General features: G+C 37.6%; 1 protein-coding gene across 1 annotated transcript in view; it reads left to right on the top strand.

The window, feature by feature from the left end:
* UBE2D1 (ubiquitin conjugating enzyme E2 D1) overlaps window positions 1-17,818 on the top strand; it is a 36,852-nt gene extending 19,034 nt beyond the window's left edge. Inside the window, exons 2-7 of the mRNA XM_082673560.1 lie at window positions 6,960-7,023; window positions 7,117-7,148; window positions 9,445-9,522; window positions 10,579-10,684; window positions 14,078-14,171; window positions 14,910-17,818. Of these exons, the coding sequence (XP_082529686.1) occupies window positions 6,960-7,023; window positions 7,117-7,148; window positions 9,445-9,522; window positions 10,579-10,684; window positions 14,078-14,171; window positions 14,910-14,955 (420 nt within the window). The 3' untranslated portion in view covers window positions 14,956-17,818. The remainder of the gene's footprint in view (window positions 1-6,959; window positions 7,024-7,116; window positions 7,149-9,444; window positions 9,523-10,578; window positions 10,685-14,077; window positions 14,172-14,909) is intronic.
* Window positions 17,819-25,534: the final 7,716 nt, after the last annotated feature.

Raw genomic sequence — 25,534 nt, 5'->3', positions numbered from 1 at the left:
AAGACGCAGACAAAGAGAATGGACTTGAGGACACAGAGGGGGAAGGGGAAGCCTGGGACGAAGAGAGAGAGTAGCATTGACATACATACACTACCAAATGTAAAATGGAATGCTAGCGGGAAGCTGCTGCAGAGCACAGGGAGATGAATTTGATGCCTTGTGATGACCTAGAGGGGTGGGATAGGGAGGGTGGGAGGGAGGCTCAAGAGGGAGGGGATATGGGGATATATGTATCCATATAGCTGATTCACTTTTTTGTACAACAGAAACTAACACAACATTGTAAAGCAATTATACTCCAATAAAGATGTGAAAAAAAAATGAATGGTTTTAAATGCTTTGTCTTTGAGACCTTTAACTGTTAATCAGTATGGGATAAATTGGATCTTATGAGGATCCTATGGACTTGAGCAACTTGTATAATTCAGTGTTAATTCTTAAAGAGTGGAGAGAAGAGCAAAGGAAGAGATTACTGATCCTAGCATTTCCTTTTGAAATAACATAAGAATCATTAAATTATTTTTAGTACTCCGTATGTGGCTGTGATGCTAGAAGTAGATAAATAAGAATGCCAGTTATGGTAGAGAAAGCATAAATCAGGTAATTGGGTGATTTCTGAAAAACTTTGTGTAAACTAAATCAAAAGGGAAAAGTATAAGTGGTCCTTGATTTCTTGTGTTTGTCTAAAAGCATATTGGCTTCTGAATAGACTAAGAGCAAAAAGGTGGGGTTTTGATTTGTTTGGTTATAGTTTTTGTTTGTTTTATATTTTCACCTCCTTAGCACAACTCAGAATTTTTCGTTTTTCAAATTTAAGGTCTCTATTTTTGTAGGCAGGGGAGGGTGTGTATTGTGCCTTTTGTTTTCTGTTGGTCATTCTGTCTGTGCGTATGCACCATAGTTTCAGTTGCGTATTTCCAAACAGTGTAATAGGGCATATTTCCAGACATTTTTTTTTTTTTACTTTTTATTTTATATTGGGGTTTGGCGATTATCAATGTTGTGATAGTTTCAGGTACACAGCAAAGCGACTCAGCCATACATATACATGTATACATTTCTCCACCAAACTGCCATGCAGGCTGCCACATGCAGGCTGCCACATAACATTGAGCAGAGTTCCCTGTGCTATACAGTAGGTCCTTGTTGGTTATCCATCTTAAATATAGCAGCAGACACATATTTTGATAAAAATAACATTAGAAATTTAGACCCTCCTAAAAAAGTCTAGGATGCGTAAGTTTCCTCACCAAAGCACTTGTGTCAGTATTAGTAGTAATTTAATGATTGATGTGACTATTAAGAATGTTTGATGTACCATCAGCTGCCTCTTTCCTATAAGTGAGCTTTAAATAGACAACTTAAGAACCTGGCTTTGGCTTCACAGAGAACATGGTCCTGAGAAAAGGAGAAAGGCTGTGTGAGTTCACTGCCCAGGGCCCAGACACGGAGCCTAGCACGTCCAGCTCTGTGCTCCCAGCTCTTCACTTTTTCTACCCACCTGCCTTCCTTTTAAAAATTAAAACAAAGCTTTTGAATTCTGATTATGATGTATATGTATAATGTATAATATATAATGTATGTTCACTCTGAAACAAGTAATAAAGTATTGAAAGTGATAAATGACAAAGTAAAGGCAACTGTAATCCTCAGAAAAAAAAAAAAAGAACCTGGCCTTGGGACTTCCCTGGTGGTCCAGTGGTAAAGAATCCACCTTCCGGGCTTCCTTGGTGGCACAGTGGTTAAGAATCCACCTGCCGATACAGGGGACATGGGTTCGAGCCCTGGTCCAGGAAGATCCCGCATGCTGCGGAGCAACTAAGCCTGTGCGCCACAACTACTGAGCCTGCGCTCTAGAGCCCGCGAGCCACAACTACTGAGCCCGTGTGCCACAACTACTGAAGCCCCCGCTCTAGAGCCTGTGCACTGCAACAAAGAGTAGCCCCCGCTTGCTGCAACTAGAGAAAGCCCTTGAGCAGCAACGAAGACCCAGTACAGCAAAAAATTAAAAAATGTTTAAAAATTAATTAATTTAAAAAAAAAAAAGGAATCCCCCTTCCAATGCAGGGAACATGAGTTCGATCCCTGGTCGGGGAACTAAGATCCCACATGCCGCGAGGCAACTAAGCCCATGCGCCACAACTACTGAGCCCGTGTGCTTCAACTTGAGAGCCTGTGTGCCACAAAACTACAGAGCCCACATGATCTGGAGCCCACGCACCACAACTGGAGAGAGAAAACCCACACGTGAAAACTAGAGAGAAGCCCTGCGTGCCACAATGAAAGATCTCACATACCGTAACAAAGATCCTGCATACCACAGCTAAGACCCACGCAGCCAAAAAAATAATAATAATAAAATTAATTAATTAATTTTTTTAAAAGAACCTGGCCTTTGCAGTTCAGTTGTTAGATTTTATCTTTCTCATCCTTAGGTCTAACTTCTATCAAGAGGTAAAATCAGGGCACAGAAATATAAGAACATGATAGTGAATATTTTTCTATACTATTTTGAAGGGATTTGAAAGAACAGTCTAACATTTGAAATTTGAACACAATTCAGGGCTATTCCATGTAAAACATGGTTTGGGGTTTTTTATTAGTAAACAAAATAAATTTGTATGTATTTATGTATGATTTACTCGCATATACATTACTCCGTAAAATATATACATGCAAGTCATTACAGTTTTTTAACCACAATTAGAGATTATTTTCTTTTTCTTAAATTATATTTAATTGAAGTGTAGTTGATTTACAATGTTGTGTTAATTACTGCTATACAACAAAGTGATTCAGTTATACAGATATATATGTATATATAGATATATATACACACATTATTTTTTTTAATTTATTTATTTATGGCTGTGTTGGGTCTTCATTGCTGCGCACGGGCTTTCTCTAGTTGTGGTGAGTGGGGGCTATTCTTCGTTGCTGTGCGTGGGCTTCTCACTGCGGTGGCCTCTCCTGTTGTGGAGCACAGGCTCTAGGCGCGTGGGCTTCAGTAGCTGCAGCACGTGGGCTCAGTAGTTGGAGCTCATGGGCTCTAGAGCGCAGGCTCAGTAGTTGTGGTGCACGGGCTTAGTTGCTCCGTGGCATGTGGGATCCTCCCAACAAGGGATCGAACCCATGTCCCCTGCACTGGCAGGCGGATTCCCAACCACTGTGCCACCAGGGAAGTCCCTACACACACATTCTTATATATTCTTTTCCATTATGGTTTATCATAGGATCCTGAATATAGTTCTCTGTGCTATACAGTAGGACCTTGTTGTTTATCCATTCTCTATATAAAAGCTTACACCTGGGGCTTCCCTGGTGGTGCAGTGGTTAAGAATCCACCTGCCAATGCAGGGGACATGGGTTTGAGCCCTGGTCCGGGAAGATCCCACGTGCCGCGGAGCAACTAAGCCCGTGCGCCACAACTACGGAGCCTGCGCTCTAGAGCCCACGAACCACAGCTACTGAGCCCGCATGCTACAACTACTGAAGCCTGTGCGCCTAGAGCCCATGCTCCACAACAAGAGAAGCCACTGCAATGAGAAGCCCGTGCACTGCAATGAAGAGTAGCCCCCGCTCTCTGCAACTAAAGAAAGCCTGCGCACAGCAACGAAGACCCAATGCAGCCAAAAATAAATTAATTAATTAAATAAATTTTTTTAAAAAATGCTTGCATCTGCTAACCCCAACCTCTCACTCCACCCCTCCCCCAACTCCCTCCCCCTTGGCAACCACCAATCTGTTCTCCATGTCCGTGATTCTGTTTCTGTTTCATAGGAGACTATCATTTTCTTATTAACTAGTTTTCTAGTTAAAGTAAGGGCCAAGAGGGACTTCCCCGGTAGTCCAGTGGTTAAGACTCCATGCTCCCAATGCAGGGGACCCGGGTTCGATTCCTGGTCGGGGAACTAAGATCCCACATACCACAACTAAGCCTGCATGCTGCAACTAGAGAAGTCCACACGCCACAACTAGAAAAGCCCATATGCCACAACGAAGACCCAGCACAGCCAAAATAAATAAATAAAAATTTTTAAAAATTATCTCTTAAAAAAATAAAAATAAAATAAAATAAGGGCCAAGAAGTTCAATTTACCCATTTACACTAATGTTTGGAAAACTCAACATGATGAATCTTTTCAAGAGCAATCTCCTAAAAGACCGAATTAGAAAACAGTTAAGTAAAGCACAGTTATTCTAAAATGGGGCTATGGGGAATTCCCTGGTGGTCCAGTGGTTAGGACTCTGTGCTTCCACTGCAGGGGACCCAGGTTCGATCTTTGGTGGGGGAACTAAGACCCACAAGCCACCTGGTGAGGAAATAAATAAATAAATAGATAGATAAATAAATGGGGCTATGACTTGGGAACTGCTCTTCCCCCAGTCATTTAAACTGGTTCAGTAATTGTATTCAGCTACTAGAGAATTAGATAGTTGCTATGAATCCTGTATTAACTTTACAATATATTTGAATGCCTACTATGTGCCAGAGACTGCTGTATGCTTCATATGTATCATTTTACTTGTTTGTCATAGAAACTGTGGATGCAAGTCATAATATCACTTTGCATTAAAGAAAACTAAGGCTTATAGAGGAGGAAAAAAAGAGTTTTGCCCAAGATCATGAGGCAGATAAGTGATGGCACCTGGACTTGAGCTTCAAAGCCTTGCTTTTTTTGTTTGTTTGTTTGTTTTTTGTGGTATGCGGGCCTCTCACTGTTGTGGCCTCTCTCGTTGCGGAGCACAGGCTCCAGATGCGCAGGCTCAGCGGCCATGGCTCACGGGCCCAGCTGCTCTGCGGCATGTGGGATCTTCCCGGACCGGGGCACGAACCCGTGTCCCCTGCATCGGCAGGCGGACTCTCAACCACTGTGCCACCAGGGAAGCCCCAAAGCCCTGCTTTTTAATCACTGTCACTGAAATCTTCCTCTTTATTGTTTAACTATACCAGGACCAAAGAAGCTGCTAACTCTGTTTAGTTAATTCTTGTCAGGAAGAGAAGGACAGCAAGAACTGTGGGGAAAAATCAACAAAAACAAAAATGAAAGTACTGAGGTATACTGGAAAAGACCAGAAGACTTGGAAGGAGACTTGAGTTTGCACTTGGCTCGGTTACTTAGCTCATATATCACTTTCTTAGGAAAGCCTTTCCCTACTCCTTGCTTGTCTCTATTAGGACACTGAACTGATTGCAATGATTCTAAGGTGTACATCTTTTTCATTTTAACATTTCTAAAATCTGGACGCGTCTTATAATTGTTGGTGTCTTAAAATTAATTGACAGTGTTTATCCTTAATTATTGGTACGTAAAATAAGGATGTGATTTACCATTAATGGCATCTTAGATTTGATGAGTGCAGTATTTGTTTACATGTGTTCCCATGAAAATGTTTACATCAGTCCCATAGTTTTTAAATAACAGGTATATGCAGTGATTTTTCTGATTTCTGTTCTAATCCTCTTTTAAGCTCTAGCCCTGTATGTTGAATAAATTTTCCTTTGATTTCACAAGGATCACAGATTCAGTGTATCTACTTTCCAACTCAACATGTCTTCTAGTATATTCCCACATCTCAGTAAATGGTATCTACACCTGTAGAAGCTAAAAAGCTAGAAGTCCCACTGCCAGGGTTTGAATACCAGTTCCACCCTATACTAGTTCTGTGAGTACACAGTGAAGCATGTCACCTTTATTCTTCATTTGTAAAATGGGAAGCGTAATAACACCTACCTCTCAGGATTATTAAGATGGTAAAACATCGAGTAAATATTAGCTGCTGCTAGTCTTCAACATATATATTCGTGACCTTTCTCCTTCCTCTGTACATGTAATTCATCGTCAGTCCTGTGATAAGTAGGCCTTTCACAATATCCCAGATCCATCCTCTTTTTTATCTGCTGCTTCTCCAGTCCAAGCCCCTGTTATAGCCTGTAATAACTAATCTGGTAGCTTCTCCTCTTTCCCATCTTTGATCCATTCAATACATAGACCAGTCAGAGCCATCTTTTAAATCAGATTATGCTACATCTTAAAACCCCTCCCAATGCACTTGGTATAAAACCCCCAATCCTTAATATGGTGTATATTGTTCTCACTTTTCTGCCTGGCCTCTGCCTACTCTTTCATCCTCATCTTATGCCACTCTGCCTCACGTTACTCATTTCTCCCAAAACTGACTCCCACTCATCCTTTTGATTTCAGCTGAAATGTCACTTTCTCAAAGACATTCCCTTATCTTCATAACTAAATTAGGTTCTTCAGTTCTAATATATAGTCTTTTATATTGAATTTACACCTTTCATAGTTGGTGGTGATCATTTCCTTCCCAACTGAAGGTAAATTATTTCCCCAAAGTCATAGAGCTAGTTATGGTAGGATTGGAATGCCAGCCTAGGACTGGCCAACTAAAGCTGTGCCATTTCCATGATCCTTCCTTTGCTTCCTTGAGAGCAGAAAAGAGCATATGAATCAATGTGTTAGCCTTTAAAAATATGGCCCAACTGCTCTCCTTTCTTTCCATTTAACCTTCATGTTGTTCCTTAAATATCCATCTCTCTGTGAGCCTTCACTCTCCCAAATTAGATTATAAACTGGTTGAAGTAGGATCTGTTTTTTATATGTTATACACCTAGCATTTACATAAGTTACCCTGCATATAATAGATACTCAAAAATAGTTTGTCTTAGAGATGCTAAAGAAAAACAATTTTTTTTTTTTTTTGAAAAACAATTTTTTAATCCATTTAATTTTTTCAGGGTTTGGAGCTATCTCATGAAGGAATTTACTACCTCATTCCATATTCTTCTACCCATCAGTGACAATATATTTTACGTGTCCATATTGTGAATAGAACTGCCTAAAATGATTTTTAAATGAGTAGTTTGTGTCTTCATGGATTATTATGCTTGTTTCACTGGAAAAGAATTAACCTTAAGTATTTTTGCTTTGTTTCAGGAATTGAGTGATCTACAGCGCGACCCACCTGCTCACTGTTCGGCTGGACCTGTGGGAGATGACTGTAAGCTTTGCTCTCTTGCTAGGATTTTGCTACCATTAATAATACAGGTTTGAACACTTGTTAATGACTCCAAAACTCCTTTGTTTGTTTCAGTGTTCCACTGGCAAGCAACTATTATGGGGCCTGTAAGTATGATTCATTTGTGTGAAATTAATCCCCTCAGCCATCCTTCATTCTTGGCATTTCACCTTTTATCAGATGTTTTTGGCTAGGGTTGAACTTTCTTGTACTCTGAATCTCTCAGAAAGCAAAATGTGAGTAAAGGATTTATGATGATTTTCTAGAGCGCTGGTGGCAAATACTTGCTAGGAACACATTTACAACACTTTGCCAAATCCTTGATCATTATGCATAATAATGAATCACCCACAATTTGCAACCAGGCTGCGTGTTTATCTTTTTTTAAACAGAAAGTCAGTTGTTCAGAACTAAGTGTAATTACTCTCACATCAACATTTTAGTAGGTTAGAAATAAGTCTAATTAACCCAATAATGGAATTCCTACAAGTAACAAGTATCAATTTGCAATAAGTTTCATCACTGTTCCTGTGTGTGAGAGGAACGGATAAAATATTGCAATGGCTCTGTTGTTGCCACATCATGAATTTGCCTCTTTTGTTGCATTGTCCTGAACTCAGAATTACCTGCTATTCTATGACTGGCTTCTCTTCATACTTATTACCTTTGTTAAGATTATTTCCTTCTACACCTGAGAAGCAGTTATGACTTTTCTTTCTGTGGGCAAAAATATGATTGCATAAGAATGGGCACTGATAGCTCAAATCTACTTTCTGAGTAAAGACTGCATTAGTAACATGTTTCCGTTAACATCATTCTCTCCTCCCTCCCTTGAAAGATCTTTATCTAGTAAGCCATAGTGTTGTTTTTTGTTTTGTTTTGTTTTTTGCGGTATGCGGGCCTCTCACTGTTGTGGCCTCTCCCATTGCGGAGCACAGGCTCCGGAGGCTCAGCAGCCATGGCTCACGGGCCCAGCCGCTCCGCGGCATGTGGGATCTTCCCAGACTGGGGCACAAACCCGTGTCCCCTGCATCAGCAGGTGGACTCTCAACCACTGCACCACCAGGGAAGCCCAGCCATAGTGTTTTTAATCATATGGCCTCATGCTTAGCTTTTAAAAAATACAACAGTTACTGAATTTTCAGAGCAGGAGTCCTGAGCAAGTGTCTTAAATTACTACATTGTTTTATTAAGTTAGTTTTTTAAAGGGTGAAGTGCAACATATTTATTTAACAACTTTTAATAAGAATCTAGTTATTTGATTTTCATTGCTTAACAAGAACCTGCAAAATAATATCAAGTCTTACCCTTACCATTTGAATTATAGCCCATCACAAATATTTCTCAGGTGAATCACATGTAGCAAATGGTTACAATTATGTTACTCATACCCTCTTTATTGTAGTAATGTAAATATGCCACTCAATAATATAATTTGAACATCTAAGAAGACCATATCTGTTGATTGTAATTAACTTACATTTTCTACATTCCTTATAATTTTTGATGAACTGGAATTAAACTATGTGTATAGTAAGAATAATTATACGGTACAGTCCTCTAATGTATATGTAGAAACTTAAGGAGGAAGTAATGATAGCCTTGCTATTATTACCAAAATGTTAATATACATGATACTTTTAATTAAATATAAATGAATTAAAATAGAATTTAAGGTATTTTTGCTACTTTTTTCCCCCTTTTCCTTTTTTTTAATCATCCTTTTTTTTTCTTGCTTGTAACACTATAAGTATTTCCTAATTGCTATAAAGAGATATGGCCAAACTTAAATTCCTCTTGTAAAGTTCATTCCTAATTAGATAATTCTATGAAACTGAATTTATCTAGTTTTGTTTGGGGCTTTTTTGCATTTCCCACGTTGTTTTGTAAACTGCTACTAAGTGAAGATTTGAGGTCTAAATTATGTAACAGTGTCACTTAGCCTTTTCTTTTTATAAGTTGGTCCTTTCAGTTCATCTCTGTTCTTGCCCCTTAAAGGATCATGAGAACTTAAGTTTTATAATTAAGAAGAAAAACACTAGCCTCAATCCTTTTCTTTTATACTGATTACTGCTACAGAAAATTATTCTTTTCTCACAGCAGTCTTGTGTGTTTACTGATCTTTAATAGTCTATACTCATGAACAGATTTGTTTGGGCAAGTCACACCACTCCACTGTGTATGTCCTATTTTTGTTTTGTTTTAAACTATGATGTTGGCATGATTGTTGGAAAGTCCTCCTTCATGCCTGCAAAGACAAACCTGTTTTTAAGGTAAATGATTTGAACTTATGACAAAATGATGGCATTTTTTTCAAACTGGTATATTTGGAGGGAATCATCTTGGGTTACTAATAATAAATATAGTAATCAAAACACTGATGTGATTATTTTGTAATTTCAGCCTGATAGCGCATATCAAGGTGGAGTCTTCTTTCTCACTGTACATTTTCCGACAGACTATCCTTTTAAACCACCAAAGGTATTTTTATTTTTATGATTGACGTGACTCCTGTGTCAGGGGTTTTACTCTCTATCCAGAGATATTTTCATGAAAAGACTGTGGGTAGGTTAGCATGTTCAAACTGTTCTGTAAAATCAATGAATCTAAAATGCTTTCTTACTCAAATATTGTATTATGTCTGTAAACAGAAGGCAGTATCTGTTAGGCTAGAAATTAGCTTCCCTACCTGTCTTTCCCTCTGCATTAGATATGTGTAGTTTGGGAAGTTTTTATGGTCAAGAGTTAGACTCTTCCATTCAGGGGATTATCTTTCCTAGGTTGACCCTTCTTTGTCAGTTTTTAAGTATTCAACAAATATTTATTGAGCACCTACCATGTTCTGTTGCATTGGGGAATACAAAAGTAAAAAGACATAGCCCTTTTGTTTAGTGAGGAAAGATTAAAACACATTCTTATTAAATTTAGCTTAAATCTAAAGAGGAAGCCAACAAATGATGGGGGTGTCAGTGAGGGAGAAAATCGTTAACAAATTCTGTCACTGAGGAAATATTTACGTTAGATTTTTAAAAACACCTAATTAACATTACATATGAAACGATGTAACAACTCTCGTGGAAGATTAGAATTCTTGGTGGATTTGTTAGGGCAGGTAATAAGCTGGGGCCCCTCAACTTTCCTCTGGAATAAGGTCAGCAGCCTATTTCTAGATCCAGGTATCAACTGATAATCAAATTAAGAAAAGGATTGCTTTGAGGGTTGATGAAAGCCGTGGTTAATTACTTCAGGTGCTACTCGACCAGTCATACCACCTATTATAGACTTATTTATCACACTTTCCAAAATACTCCTCAATTCCTTGGGGTTGGGGAGAGCAGAAAACTGACTTTGCTTTCACATTATCAGTAGCTAAAGCCACGTGCACATAAAGTAGATGCTCATCCAATTTGTGTTGAATACATCTCTCCTCTAAGATCACATAAAATTGAGGACATTTTACCCTAGAGCAAATTGGTTCTGTTTGCTTTCATAGTTCATGGATTGTCACAGTTTTGTTTTGTTTTGTTTTATGTTTAGATTGCTTTCACAACAAAAATTTACCATCCAAACATAAACAGTAATGGAAGTATTTGTCTTGATATCCTGAGGTCACAATGGTCACCAGCTCTGACTGTATCAAAAGGTAATTTCATTTATCAGATTTACAACAGTTGATAACAGTGAGACAGGAAAAATACAGCAGAAATATCTTAGGGACCAAAGTTTAAAAAAACCAATCTACTGTGTTTTCTTCTGCTTTGCTTTTGCTTTGCTTTCATAGCTTTTATATTACTCTTGCTTGGGGGGGTTGATGGACAGATCTAAGTGATGAAATGAGAGAAATTTAAAATGTTAGAACTAGGAATTTGGGGATAAGACTGTTGACATTTCACCCCTTTAGTTTGGGCTTTATCTTTAAAAAGAAAGAGACAGGGACAGAGAGAGAGACACAGAAGTGAAAATAAGATTTTAGAACCAGATGTCCCATTCATTAAATGGAATTATTTGTTGACATGATGAGTAAAGCTTTACTCTCCTTTACTTCATCTCAGAGGAAATGTCAGATTGGCAGATAAAGTAAATGATTTAAAATGAAAGACAGGAATTCCCTGGCAGTCCAGTAATTAGGACTCCACGCTTTCCCTGCCGAGGGCCCAGCTTCAATCCCTTGTCGGGGAACTAAGATCCCACGAGCTGCATGGTGTGGCCAAAAAAATGAAAGACATATTTCACACTTTAGAGTAATGTAGTATATATAGCATGTTAGTCTAAACTTCAAATAATCAGTAGCATCATTGTAAGGACTGATACATAATCCATGCAGATTCTCAACTTTCACAGTTGCATAGCATTATTCTTTGCTGAATTATGAGATGTGTATATAGGGCATCTGAAGCCGTTTGTTTCATTAGCTAATGTTATTTGCTTTGCCAGCCTCTTAATTTTGTCTTGTTTCTCTAACAGAAAAGAGCCTGAGTTATTGTTTTGAATTAGAACCATCTACCCCTGAAAGCAACTTGGTAGTTTTCCCTTTTTATAAAATTTAAGAAAACTGTTTCTCTTGAAGGATTTGGGGGAGGAATCCATGGTCATTAAAAAAATTTTTTTAAATAAATGCTACCTGAATATATAGCTTGTTTTAAAAATTGATAAGGTTTAGAGGAAGCAGTGTCCATAGCCATGATTATTTCAAGTATTAGATAAGTAACAGCCGTTCAGATCGGTTAGTTATTCATGAATGGCAATTTTTCTGATCTAACATATCCCTATAAAACGTTCATGTAGATTCTAGTGTTCTTTTAAAAATCTTTCACATACTATAACTGTTACACACTAGATATAGGAAAGATATTGTGTCATAGAGTTTTTCAAATTAATATTCTGTTTCCTGGAATAGGATCACAAACTGAAATTCATTTAGCATATGCAGCTAAATACTTAGAGAGCGCAGACTGCCAGATGTTGAATACTTACCTTCTGCCGTTGGTCGCTTTTTATAAAAAATAGTTTTGTTAGCTTCTAGAAACTGTCCTTTAAGAACAGTTTCAAACAGCCTCAGTTTCCTCATATGTCAAATGGGGATTATAATAGTATTACCACATATGATTACTATGCAACTAGCACATAGTAAGCATTCAAATGGATGTTATATAGTTATCTTTTTCCTTATCTGAAAACATTTGATTTGTGTGCATAATAGTGAAATCAGGGCACAGGGCTCTTGGCAGCAGGAGTAGGGAGATGAGGAACTTCCCTCTTGCCTATTTTATAAAGTAGCATATATTTTCTTTATTTGTACATTTTTCACTTTTTAATATTTTAAATGTCTTATTTCGCTTTTTATCATGAGTTTAGTTTGGAAACTTTCTGGAGGTGTGAGCCCAGATAACTTACCCAGTTGGTTTAATATACAGGCTTGAAATTCCATTGGGCAGATGAAAGTTTAAAAAGATGAATGAAATATTAGTTTTTGTTAGCCCGTAGCACCCCCTTTCCAAGTCATTAAAAATCAACTCTGGGGCTTCCCTGGTGGCGCAGTGGTTGAGAATCTGCCTGGACACGGGTTCGAGCCCTGGTCTGGGAGGATCCCACATGCCGCGGAGCAACTAGGCCCATGAGCCACAACTACTGAGCCTGCGCGTCTGGAGCCTGTGCTCCGCAACAAGAGAGGCCGCGATAGTGAGAGGCCCGCGCACCGCGATGACGAGTGGCCCCCGCTTGCCACAACTAGAGAAAGCCCTCGCACAGAAACGAAGACCCAACACAGCAAAAATAAATAAATAAATTAATAAACTCCGACCCCCAACGTCTTCTTTAAAACAAACAAAAAAAGAATCAACTCTGCCTTCCTTATAAATTCACCTTTGGATTTGTAAGAGTAGGAAAAGATAAAGGAACATAGTAGAGGAAGGTGAAGGTGGAATGTTGTTCCAAAGATACCATGTATCCCCTCAGAAGTGGTGGCATGGAAGCAGACAAATGAGGAACCAGAGTCCTTGTTTCCTTCTTTTTCAGACACTTAGTTGTTTATTTTTTTAAGTGTAGCTATTTGCATTAGGATTTTGATACAACATGCAAGAAACAACTACTATAATTTATCAATTTTCATTTATATTTAAAAATACACAAGTTATGTAATGATAGCTGTGCCAATTTTTTTTTTTTTTTTTTTTTTTTTTTTTTTTGCGGTACGAGAGCCCCTCACTGTTGTGGCCTCTACCGCTGCGGAGCACAGGCTCCGGACACGCAGGCCCAGCGGCCATGGCTCACGGGCCCAGCCGCTCCGCAGCATGTGGGATCCTCCCGGACCTGGGCACGAACCCGCATCCCCTGCATCGGCAGGCGGACTCCCAACCACTGCACCACCAGGGAAGCCCATGCCTATTATTTTTAAATGCATTTGCCACAAATAATGTACATGGAATAAAAAAAATTCACTGAAAATAATCTTACAGATATTCCTTCTTTAGCTCTAAGCCCAAGTAAAACAGTGCATGAGCTTCATCTCCCAAAGCGGTTTGAACTGTTAACTGTAATTTGATTGCTTTACCTTGAACTGTTTAGGACACAGATTTTCTGCATTAAAGTAGAATAAAAGTGGACAGTTTTCTTATTAAAGTAAAAAAATATCTCTAAGAAACATCTAAAGTTAGGATGCTATTCTAATATTTTTCCAACTATGTACCATCCGGGGTATATGTGTGTTACCTAAAAAATATTTTTGTAGAGAACTCTTGAGTTTAAAAGTTAATAGCTACTTTGGAGGTTCACATTTTTAAAATAAATAGAAATTCAAATAGAATTTAAAATTGCAAAAGTGATAATTTTGTATTATATACACTGTATGGTAATTTTGTAATTTAAAAAATTAAAGATATTTGCTGCCAACCAAAATTAATCTCAAATGTAATTTAATGTGTTCATTTTGTTTTTTCTTTGTAAGTTTATTGTCTGTTCAGTAAAATTATTTTCACATGTGTAATTCATATAAAGTAGAAAGATCATTACTTAATATGATGTTCTCTTTTAAATCTAGTTTTATTGTCCATATGTTCTCTGCTTTGTGACCCTAATCCAGATGACCCCTTAGTACCAGATATTGCACAAATCTATAAATCAGACAAAGAAAAGTAAGTGTTTGCTTATATTAGTTTCTATTTGGGTGCATTTCTATGTAGTCTGCCAAAACATAAGTATTATCAATGTATTGAAGTACATTTAGTTATGCTTATTGTGTTTATGTTAAGTTTATCTATCCAGTGGAGTAAACCTTTCTTTTTAAATTCTGTTAACTCCTTTTACAAAAAAATCTCATCCCTTCCCACTTTTTGTTTCATCCTTTACTATTTAATAGTACTTGTTCTGCATTTACATAGTATGCATGTTTTTTGATAGTAACTATCAAACTATCTATAATTCTAAGTAGTAAATTTAAAAAGTTGATAATTGGAAATTACTGAATATCATATTCCTTACCTTCTCCCAGGAAAAGTTATCCTTAACTACCCCTAAACTTACCTAATTTTCAAGGTGCCACATCTTGCTGGCACCATTGATTCATTTGCATTTTACAGATAATGACCATTCAGGGTTGTCATTTACAGATTTGTATTAGAAATTGATTTCTTTATTTCGTGTGTATAACTTAGGTACGTTTTCATATAGGTTGTAAAGAGATCCATTAGTTTAAAAAATCGCTCATGTTTTCTGTTTTATTTATGCATGAACCTAAGTCACATTGACCCAATAATTGGTGTATGTATGATTATTGCAGTTAAGCATAAAAAAGGTATACAGTTTTACATAGACAGATCTTCTAAAAGATTTAATTTGTATGTTTTTACTATATCCCTTTTGTATGTCTACAGATACAACAGACACGCAAGAGAATGGACTCAGAAATATGCAATGTAAAATCAAAAAAATTTTCATATATACCAGAGTACTGTAAAATCTAGGTTTTTTTCAACATTAGCAGTAAATCGAGCACCGTTTACTGTTTCATTGTACCATGAAATCCTTTGATTTTTACCCATTTTAAATGTATTTCTGAAGCAAGACAAAACAAACTTCCAAAAATATTCTTGAGACTGTGATGAGAGCATTTATCATTTTGTATGCATTGAGAAAGACATTTATTATGGTTTTTAAGATACTTGGACATCTGCATCTTCAGCTTACAAGATCTACAATGCATCTGAAAAGCAACCAAATTATTTTTTGCTGAAACTAGATGTTTTTACATGAAAAATACTGTATGTGTTGTCTAAGATGTCGTCAGTTATATAAATCTGTATTCAGATTTCATTCTTTGTTAGCTCACTTTATAATTTGTATTTTTTTACTGTATAGACTAAATATATTCTATTTACATGTATGTCAACTCGTTACTTTTTTCCTGTGAACAGTATTGAAAAAACCCAACAGCTGATAATGAAATGAATTAACTGTCCGTCTCCCTTGTCTTAGGGTATTCTGTAGATTGATTGCAGATTCCTTAAACCTGAAATGATCTTTACACTGTAATTCTCAGTATACTGATTATGGAGAAACACTTGTTTTGATCTTGTTATACTTGACTTAACTTTATTACAATGTGAATTAATTGCACTGCTAAGTAGGAAGACGTGTAACTTTTATTTGTTGCTATTCACATCAGAATTTTTTTCTGTATAGGCAATATTATATTGACACCTTTTACAGATCTTAATGTAGCTTTTTCCATTTAAATAAAATGCTTTTTCTACTATTTGTCTTGATTACTTAAAAAGATAAAAAATTACTTTATAAGTAAGGATCAATACTCTATATAAAATTTTGCATGGAAATTAATTCCAAATTGTAAGAATGAAGTCTGTTGTATTTGGCACTAATCACCATTAATTATATAAATTTTATTGCTTTAGGTTTGTATTGATATCTGTTTACTAAATTGTCAATCTAGAGGATGATATACACTGGTCCCTTGTTATTGAAAAGAATTTAGGGTATGTTGGCATTTGTCTTGGATCACATCTAAAATGAATTATTTTCTAAGGTACTGAGATGAATGTAAGACAGTGTCACCTACATTGAAGAAAAGTCTTTATAGACCTGAAGAATAATTAGGTAATTCATTAAAATGCCCCTCTAGATATAACTGATGTTGTATTTCTTAACATTTTAAAATCTAGAATTTCTAAAATAGAATTTTAATGCCGTCACAGTTTGAAAGAGGACATCCATTTTTTACCGTAGAAGTTATACAGAAAATTCTAAAATGACACTTTCCCTCTGTTTTATAAATTGTCAGTTAAAATGATTTAAATGAGCAGGTTATCTTTGCAGATTTTATAGAAAGTTCTAATGTTTTAACTTGGAAAAAAAATGTCTCTAATTATTAGCATGCTTACCAAACTTGAGTGTCATTTTTAAGAAGAGTTGTAGCTCTTCTGATTATTTCAGTAGCTGTATAAGTGTACAAAAATCTGTGATGGGTGTAGTCATTAGCAAAGAATGTAAATCACTTAAGTATTTTACCATGGTTCATTATTATAAAGCACAAAATAACCCATTGTTAAAAAATGTGTTTTTATAAATGAATGTAAAATAATTAAATGAATTGTGAAATGGATGTTTAAGAAAATATAGGTTTAAAAAGTAACTATATTAAGTGATGTCTTGAAACAGCCATATCATGAAGAATACTACTATGTTATTATAAGCTACATTGGCCCAGAATTTGAACACTCAACATCATTAGATTTAAGTATTTAGTATATTTTGATAATAAAGGGTTTTGTTTCTTGAATATCTTTCACTTTTTAAAAAACTTTTGTGTGGCATTTATTTTTGGAAATGTCTTTTTTTTTTCTGTATTAAAGTTTTGAAACTTGCCTAACACTAACTCTGTTTGCCTTTGCTTACATCTGAATTGTACAACCACTCTCTTGAGGAGTGAGCACAAGTTCTCATAATTAATTTAAAAATCTTAGAAGTTCAGCAATGGCATAATGATCAGCCAGATCAGTATTTTGGGTTTGTTGTTTTGTTTAATTCTAACAAAGGGTACATCAGTTACCTAACTGTAAATCTGAAGCCAAGGACCTTCCTCCATAGATCAACCATTAATTTAAGGACCTCCTGGGAGTGAGGAAAATGGAAAGTCTTTTGGAGTTTTATGATCCTACCTCTTGAAGTCTTGGATTCTGAACACTCGTAACTGCCACATACAATAAATCCATGATACAGGCTGTAAGGGGTAACCTCACGCTCATCCCCCCAACTATCTCTAATTCCTGAACAAGCTTTACACATGCATATGTAAATCATATACAATTATTCATTTTTGCTTTACGTTATACCCCCACCCCTCCATGAACTCTGTTAGGGAAAATTTTAAATTTACTTTGTCAGTTAAGCAATTTCAAATGATCAAAAGGTATTAGGTGAGAAACACAAACACAAAGCACCAGGGCAACCCTAAGAGTTAATATTCAGAGTAACTTTTGGGGCTTCCCTGGTGGTGCAGTCGTTAAGAATCCGCCTGCCAATGCAGGGGACATGGGTTCAAGCCCTGGTCCGGGAAGATCCCACATGCCGTGGAGCAACTAAGCCCGTGCACCACAACTACTGAGCCTGCGCTCTAGAGCCCGCAAGCCACAACTACTGAGCCCACGTGCTACAACTACTGAAGCCCGCGCGCCCAGAGCCCGTGCTTCGCAACAAGAGAAGCCACTGCAATGAGAAGCCCGCGCACCGCAATGAAGAGTAGCCCCTGCTCGCTGCAACTAGGGAAAGTCCGTGCGCAGCAACGAAGACCCAATGCAGCCCAAAATAAAAAGAGTAATTTTTTTAAAACTTAATAAAAACAATACCACATGTAGTTTTTCATTTCTCATTATTTTATCACAATGATATGTTTATCTTCTTTGTACATGATTCCAGTCATTGATGTTTCACAGAATCCTGCTCTCTCACAGTTCTGTATTTTTAAGGTGGAAAGATTGGGGAAATGAATTTTCCTCTCGGATTAAGAGAGATTGTTGGTGAAGCTATTTATATCCTGTCTCTTTGTTGGTAGTCATTTTGAACTGGATTCAGAGTCCAGTCCTATGTTTTAAAATTGGAGTTCTGTAGTAGAATCATTGGTCCTGTTACTCATTTTTATTAGGACTAGCCATGGAAAATGTGATTAATACTCTAGCCACGGCCATATAGCTTCAGTGTATTCAAATTTTTGACTTTGGTCTGTTAAGATACAGCACTTATCTTTTTAGTTTAAATCTTTTGTGGTTATTAATATAATAAAATAACAAACAGAATTTTAAAAGTTTACTTCTAGCACTCTATCAATGTAAACTATGCCAAAAATTTTCTTTAAAGCAGAAGTTTAATTGCAGTTTAATAGCCCTAAAATGTAATGCATATTATTTGTGAAAGTTCCAGTTTTTTACAGTGCTTCTCTTTGCCTGTTCTGACAGTTGTGTTTTACAAACAGGGCAGCAGGTAGAGATTCATCTAATTTCACTTGTAAAAATTCATCTGTATAGATAACTAGTCATTTCTAAAAAAATTTTTTTTTTTTGTACTGACATCTGCAAACTCCTAAACTGTATATTGATACACTTTGACCAGGAGTTTTTTCAGTAGTAGTGATAACTGAAAATTTGTAGACAGCTGACGTTTTGGGTAATAGAAATAATTTGTAACACAATAGTGTTTTATCACTTATTTGTATCATGTTACATTTAAATTTCTGCTCTCATTTTCCTGTTATATATGTAAGAATGTGGTTTTAAATTGTAAATGAACTGAACTAATAGGAAGAGGGAATATTCACGTAAAAGTTCTAGCACTTGGAGGCATTTTTATAAGATACATTTTTTAAAAAAACTTAGCGCTCTCTTAGGTTCTACCGTTGTAGAGGGAGGAATGTGCCTTTCTTACCCCAGGAGGAAGTTGCTTTTATTATGATGGCACATGTTCTGAGCTATGCTACCTCATATCATTTGCTTGCTTTTGTTAAAATCTTTTTAGTGCAAAAGATCACTGTGAGCTGCATGTAAGATTTTATTGTAAACTTAATATACATATTGTGGGGAACAGTTGTGACACCACTTGTGTAAGCACTCCTGATACACCCGTTTAGGTGGTCCAGTGACCACCCACACATTCAGTGTGTCAATAGAAGAAGTCACCAGACTAAGCATATGTTCATACTCACAGCTAAGATTTATTATAGCGACACAGCAAAGATACACAGCTCCCTCAGTAAGGGGAAAAGACAGATCATGAAGGAAACCATGAAGCTTTCTCTGAAGGGGCCACACAGAGCTCACTCTCCCTCCAACAGTGAAATGCAGTAACACAGGAACAATGTTTCTGCCCAGGGAAGCCTGTTTGAAATGCAAAGTCCAAGGGTTTTAATAGGGGCTAAACCATGTAGGCACCCTTTGCTCACCAAAACTCCAGGCTCCCAGAAGGTAAGCAGGTGTTCACTGAAATCACATTGTTTATTTAAAAAGTCTAGTCAGGCTAGCATAGCAGATAGAACCTTATATCACATAGGGAAAGTTTTAAAAGCCGTCTTCCTTGATGCCAGCTGAAGGCCAACCTGGTAAGCCCTTCTAAAAATCAGGCCTGCACTATTCGTTGAAAAGACTGTTCTTTCCCCTTGAAAAGGTCTCTGTACACTTGTCGAAAATCAACTGACCCTAGAGGTTTTTTATGGTCTCTGAATTCTGTTCTAATGACCTGTATGCTAACACCACACTACATTGATGACTGTAGCTGCCTAGTAACTTTCGAAATCAAGAAGTGTGGATTTTCCAACTTTGTTCTTTTACAATATTGTTCTGACTATTCACATCCCTCGTGATTCAAAATGCACTTTAGGATCAGCTTTTCCATTTCTTCTGCTGAGATTTTCATTGAAGTTTTATTGGATCTCTAGGGCAGTTTTGGTAAAGTTGGCATTTTTGTCCTGGTTATCTATTGCTGAATGACAAACCACTCTCAAATAAGTGATATAAAAGAACAGTTCTTGCTCATAAATTCTGTTGGGTCAGGAATTGGAATGGGGCACAGTAGGGAGGGCTTGTCTATTCCATGTACTTAGGGCCTCAGCTCAGGTGATTCAAATGGCTGGAGGCGGAAATCATTGAGAGGCTTCTGAGATGTTGGCACCTGGATGAGCACTGTCTACTAGAGCACTTATTAAAAGCCTTTCTAGGACTTCCCTGGTGGCGCAGTGGTTAAGAGTCTGCCTGCCAATGCAGGGGACATGGGTTCGATCCCTGGTCCGGGAAGATCCCGCATGCCACGGAGCAACTAAGCCCCTGTGCCACAACTACTGAGCTTGCGCTCTAGAGCCCATGAGCCACAACTACTGAGCCTGCATGCCTCGAGCCCGTACTCTGCAACGAGAAGCCACCGCAATGAGAAGCCTGTGCACCACAATGAAGAGTAGCCCCTGCTTGCTGCAACTAGAGAAAGCCCGTGCAGAGCAACGAAGACCCAATGCAGCCAATAAATAAATAAATAAATAAATTTATATGAATAAATAAAAGCCTTTCTGTGTGGCTTGAACTTCTCACAACATAGCAGCTCAGTGCCAACAGGCAGCATCTGGAGATCAGGTCTACCAAGAGAAGGAGGAGAAAGTCCTATGACCTTTTATGATCTAGCTTTTGAAGTCACATAGTGTCACTTCTTGTGTGAAGCAGTAACAAACCCTCTCAAATTCACGAAAAGGGAACATAGACTCCCACTTCTCCATGAGAAGGAATTTGGGGTCACCATCACATCCTACTGAATCTTCCATGAATATATAGATCACTCAGTGTACTTAGGCTGTCTTTAATTTCTGATTGTTTTGTAGTTTGCTGTGCAGAGGTCTTGTACATTTTTCATTGGCGTTATCCTTTGGTACCTTATTTTTTAAACCTTGCTTTCAGACCCAGAATGTGGTAAATTTTGATAAATGGTCCATTTGCGTTTGAATATAATATGAATCTGTTATTAGGTGCAGAGTTTATATATGTGCCAATTTGATCAAGTTTGTTAATTGTGCTCACAATATTTGCTTTTTCTCACAGCCATTATGGGTGATGTGTGCAAGTTTCCCGTTTATGATTGTGAAATTGTCTATTAGTTTATATTTGCTGTAAAGATTTTGAAGTCATATTATTGGATACACACACACACGCATGCACAATACACTCATGAAATCGTGATGTTTTACTGGCAGAATGATCCCTTTCTCATTAAGAAATGTCTTTGTTTATCTCTAATAATGCTTTTGGCTTAAAGTCTATTTTAATATTAATATAGCTTTCTTTTTGGCTAGTATTTGCAGTGTATATCTGTCTCTGTTCTTTAACTTTGGACCTTTCTGTGTCTTTTTAAAAATGTCTCCTGCACTCATTATAGTGAGTTTAATAAAACCATTATTTGGTTTTATTTGATTTGGTTTTTATCCAATATGACAATTTTAGTATTTTAATTGGAGTATTTAGTCCTTTGCATTTAATGGAATTACTGATGTTGGTTGGGTTTCTACCTACTATGTTCCTGATTTATTTATTTATTTATTTATTTATTTATTTATTTATTTATTTATTTATTTACTTGGCCATGCTGCGTGGCTTGAGGTATCTTAGTTCCCTAACCAGGGATTGACCCTGGGCCACAACAGTGAAAGCGCCGAGTCCTAACCACTGGGTTGCCAGGGAGTTCCTGTGCTGATTTTTTTTAAACCATGTTTTATTTTTTCCTCCTTTCTTGCCCTCTTTTGGATTAATCAATTTTTATAATAGTCCCATTTTTTTCCCTCTAATAACTTGTTAGGGAACTTCCCTGTGGCGCAGTGGTTAAGAATCCGCCTGCCAGTGCAGGGGACATGGGTTCGAGCCCTGGTCCGGGAAGATCCCGTGTGGCAGAGAGCAACTAAGCTCGTGAGCCTAGAGCCCGTGCTCGGAAACAAGGAGAAGCCACAGTAATGAGAAGCCCACGCACCACAACGAAGAGTAGCCCCCCACTCACCACAACTGGAGAAAGCCCGTGCACAGCAACAAAGATCCAACACAGCCAAAAATAAATAAATTTATTTAAAAAAATAACTTGTTAGTTCCACATCCTTTTATTTTTTTATGTGTGTGATTACCCTGAATTAAAAGATCCATCTGTCTTATTAAGTTTAATATAAATTATTACTTATACCATTTTCCCAGTAATGTAAGAACCTTAAACTATTTGGGCCTTGTTACTTCTTTCCCACTTTTTGCATTATCATTATGAAGTTTGATTCTACATGTATGTTAAATTCCACAAGACATTAATATTCTTATTTTGTATGTTATTGCCAGTATACTGACCTCCATATATACTTTTCCAGTGGTCTTCATTGCTTCTTGAATTTTCATGTTTCTATCTGAGATCATTTGCCTTCTGACTAAAGAACTTCATTTAGTATTTCTTTTAGTGCAGGTCTTCTGGTGACAAATACTTTGTTTTTTTTCTTGAAATGTTTTTATTTTGCTATCATCTGTATAGGATATTTTCTCTGGGAATAGAAGTTAGCTTATTTTCTTTCAGCACTTTAAAGGTATCATTCCATTGTCTTTGGATTCCACAATTCTGTTGAGAAATCACCTGTTTTTTATTGTTGCAGCTTTAAAAAGTGTCTATTTTCTCTACTTTTAAGATTATATACTTCTATTTTTAAACTTTAAGACTTTTACTATGATGTTACAAGGTATAATTTTCTTTATCTTTATCCTGCTTGAGGTTCACAGAGCTGCTTGATCTGTAGGCTGATACATTTTCATGAGTTTTGGAAAATCTCAGCCCTTGTTTCATCGAATATTGCCTCTGCCCCATTCTATTTTTCCCCTTTAGGACTCCAGTATAAAATATATTAGACCTGTTTCCTAACCTATTTTCTGTGTTTTTCTTTTTTCCTCTATGCTTCTGTTTGGAAATTTTGTTTTCATCTTTTTCCAGTTCACTAATCCTGTCTTCTGCATGTTCAATCTACTCTTAAACCCATCCCCTCAATTTCAGATACTGTAGTTAATTTCAGATTGTCTTTCTCAGTTCTAGAACTATCATTTGTTTTTTTTTTACATATTTTAGTTTTCTATTATGTTCCAAAATTGTTTATTTTGTCTACGTTTTTTTCCTATTTTTTGAAGTACTTCATCACAGTTTTTTAAAGGCTTTGTTAACTTCAAGGAACTGAATCACCTGTGTGTGTGCTTTTACACTTTTATTGAAAGCCGGACATTGTGTATAAAAACTGTAGAGTCTCTTGGGACTTCCCTGGTGGCGCAGTGGTTAAGAATCCGCCTGCCAATGCAGGGGACACGGGTTCAAGCCCTGGTCCGGGAAGATCCCACATGCCATGGAGCAAATAAGCCCGTGTGCCACAACTACTGAGTCCATGTGCTGCAACTACTGAAGCTCGTGCGCCTAGAGCCCGTGCTCTGCAACAAGAGAAGCCACCGCGATGAGAAGCCCGTGCACCGCCACAAAGAGTAGCTCCCGCTCGCCACAACTAGGGAAAGCCTGCGTGCAGCAACGAAAACCTAATGCAGCCAAAAAAAAATAATAATAATGAAAAACAACCCCAAAAAACTGTAGTCTCTAGATGATGTTCTCTTCCACCAGAGAGGGCTCACCCTCTCCTCTGCTAGACAAATAGTGTGCAGAGATGATCACCTTAAGGCAATCAGGGTCTGTGCTTAGTTGAGGCTGGTTGCAGTTTCATCAGATTCAATCTATGTCTGGTTTACCCTTGTTCATAGCGCACAGCCCTCTAGCATTGTCTTTGTTTTCTCAGACCAGAGAGACTGCAGGAAATTCCACTCTGCTTTTAAATAGTATTTTTGATTCACAGTTTAGCTGCTTTCTTCTTAGAGCTGCAGAATTTGGCAAACATCCTGATGGGGCAATAACCATATGTTTGAAGTCTTTCAAATCCACCATTTTGTCACTTCTGATCTGTGCAACCACCACAAGTACTACTATTTTTTCTGTCATGAATAGCCGCTCTCTGTCAGAGATCAAGCCTGAATTCTCAGCCTTACACCCCATCCAAATCAAGTGCCCCAGGTAAAAGGGGGACTGTAGATCATTAGTGTCAGTTCTCCACTTCAGTCTTACTGTGTTCTTTGGGGACCCTGTCCTCTGGCAGTCCTTCGTCTTAACAATGCTACAAGACTGCAGAAAATTATACCATGTTTTCAAAAGTTTAGTTCTTTAGCTTCTTTACCAATATAGCTTAAGATTCTGGTACATATCTTGAGAAAACAAGTTGCATGTTGAGGTCCTTTAAGTTTCCAGTTTTGTCACTCTAGCACTGTGCAATCACAGAAAACTCTGTTAGTTTCTCTGCCCCAGCAGTGGCCTGCTGCCTGTGCTAAGCCCAAATTCTCAGCTCTAGCCTGTACTCCAGGAGAAGAATGACTGCAAATACTCAGAGTTGATCTTTGATATATTTCATCCAGTTCTGATTTTCAGTAGGACCACCTATCTAGAAACAGATATCCCTAACCTCTTCATTCTTTGAATGCAGTGCTACTACAACCTCCTATCTTTTTCCCTACCCTCAGACTGCCCTCAAATTAATCATCCTCAGAAATGTCAAAGTATTCCATCTAACTGAAATTTTATCTTGTGTGTTATCATTTAAAAATATTTAGAATGGGGCTTCCCTGGTGGTGCAGCGGTTGAGAATCTGCCTACTAATGCAGGGGACAAGGGTTCGAGCCCTGGTCTGGGAAGATCCCACATGCCGCGGAGCAACTAGGCCTGTGAGCCACAACTACTGAGCCTGTGCGTCTGGAGCCTTGCTCTGCAACGAGAGGCCGCGATAGTGAGAGGCCCACGCACCGCGATGAAGAATGGCCCCCGGTTGCCACAACTAGAGAAAGCCCTCGCACAGAAATGAAGACCCAACACAGCCATAAATAAATAAATAAATAAGCCAAGCATTTGAAGCCCTTTTTCTAAAAAAAAAAAAAAAAAAAAAAAAAATTGAGAATGTTTAGGAACTTCCCTGGAGGTCCAGTGGTTAAGACTTCGTGCTTCCACCACAGGGGGCGCGGGTTTGATCCCTGTGGGGGAAATAAGATCCCGCATGGCATGGCCAAAAAATGAGGTTTAATATTTCCCCACAGCCTCAATAGTGGTTTTGCAGAGGAGTCTGGGAAAGAAAATGGAGATGCTGGGAAAGAAAATGAAGTGGAAGTGAATCATACATTTCTACTTCAAACAGTGATGCTCATTTTTATTGGATTTATATATGCGTCCTATGGTTCACAGGTTCATTTCCTTGGTTTAAATCATCAACCAGAAGAATAAAGTACTAAGTCCTTAAGACTCTCGTGATCAGATATGGCTTGCATCTCCAGACTCATTTTCCACTCTCTGCCTCCCACCAAAATTCCTGCAGCTCCCATTGGCTCCCAACTTCTTCCACTACCAGTATAGAGTGGTGCTTCTCAATCTC

This window comes from Grampus griseus (assembly GCF_964374135.1).
Source record: "Grampus griseus genome assembly, chromosome: 16".
NCBI lineage: Eukaryota > Metazoa > Chordata > Mammalia > Artiodactyla > Delphinidae > Grampus > Grampus griseus.
Note: the sequence above shows the minus strand (reverse complement) of the source record. Positions and strands in the feature narration are given on the sequence as shown.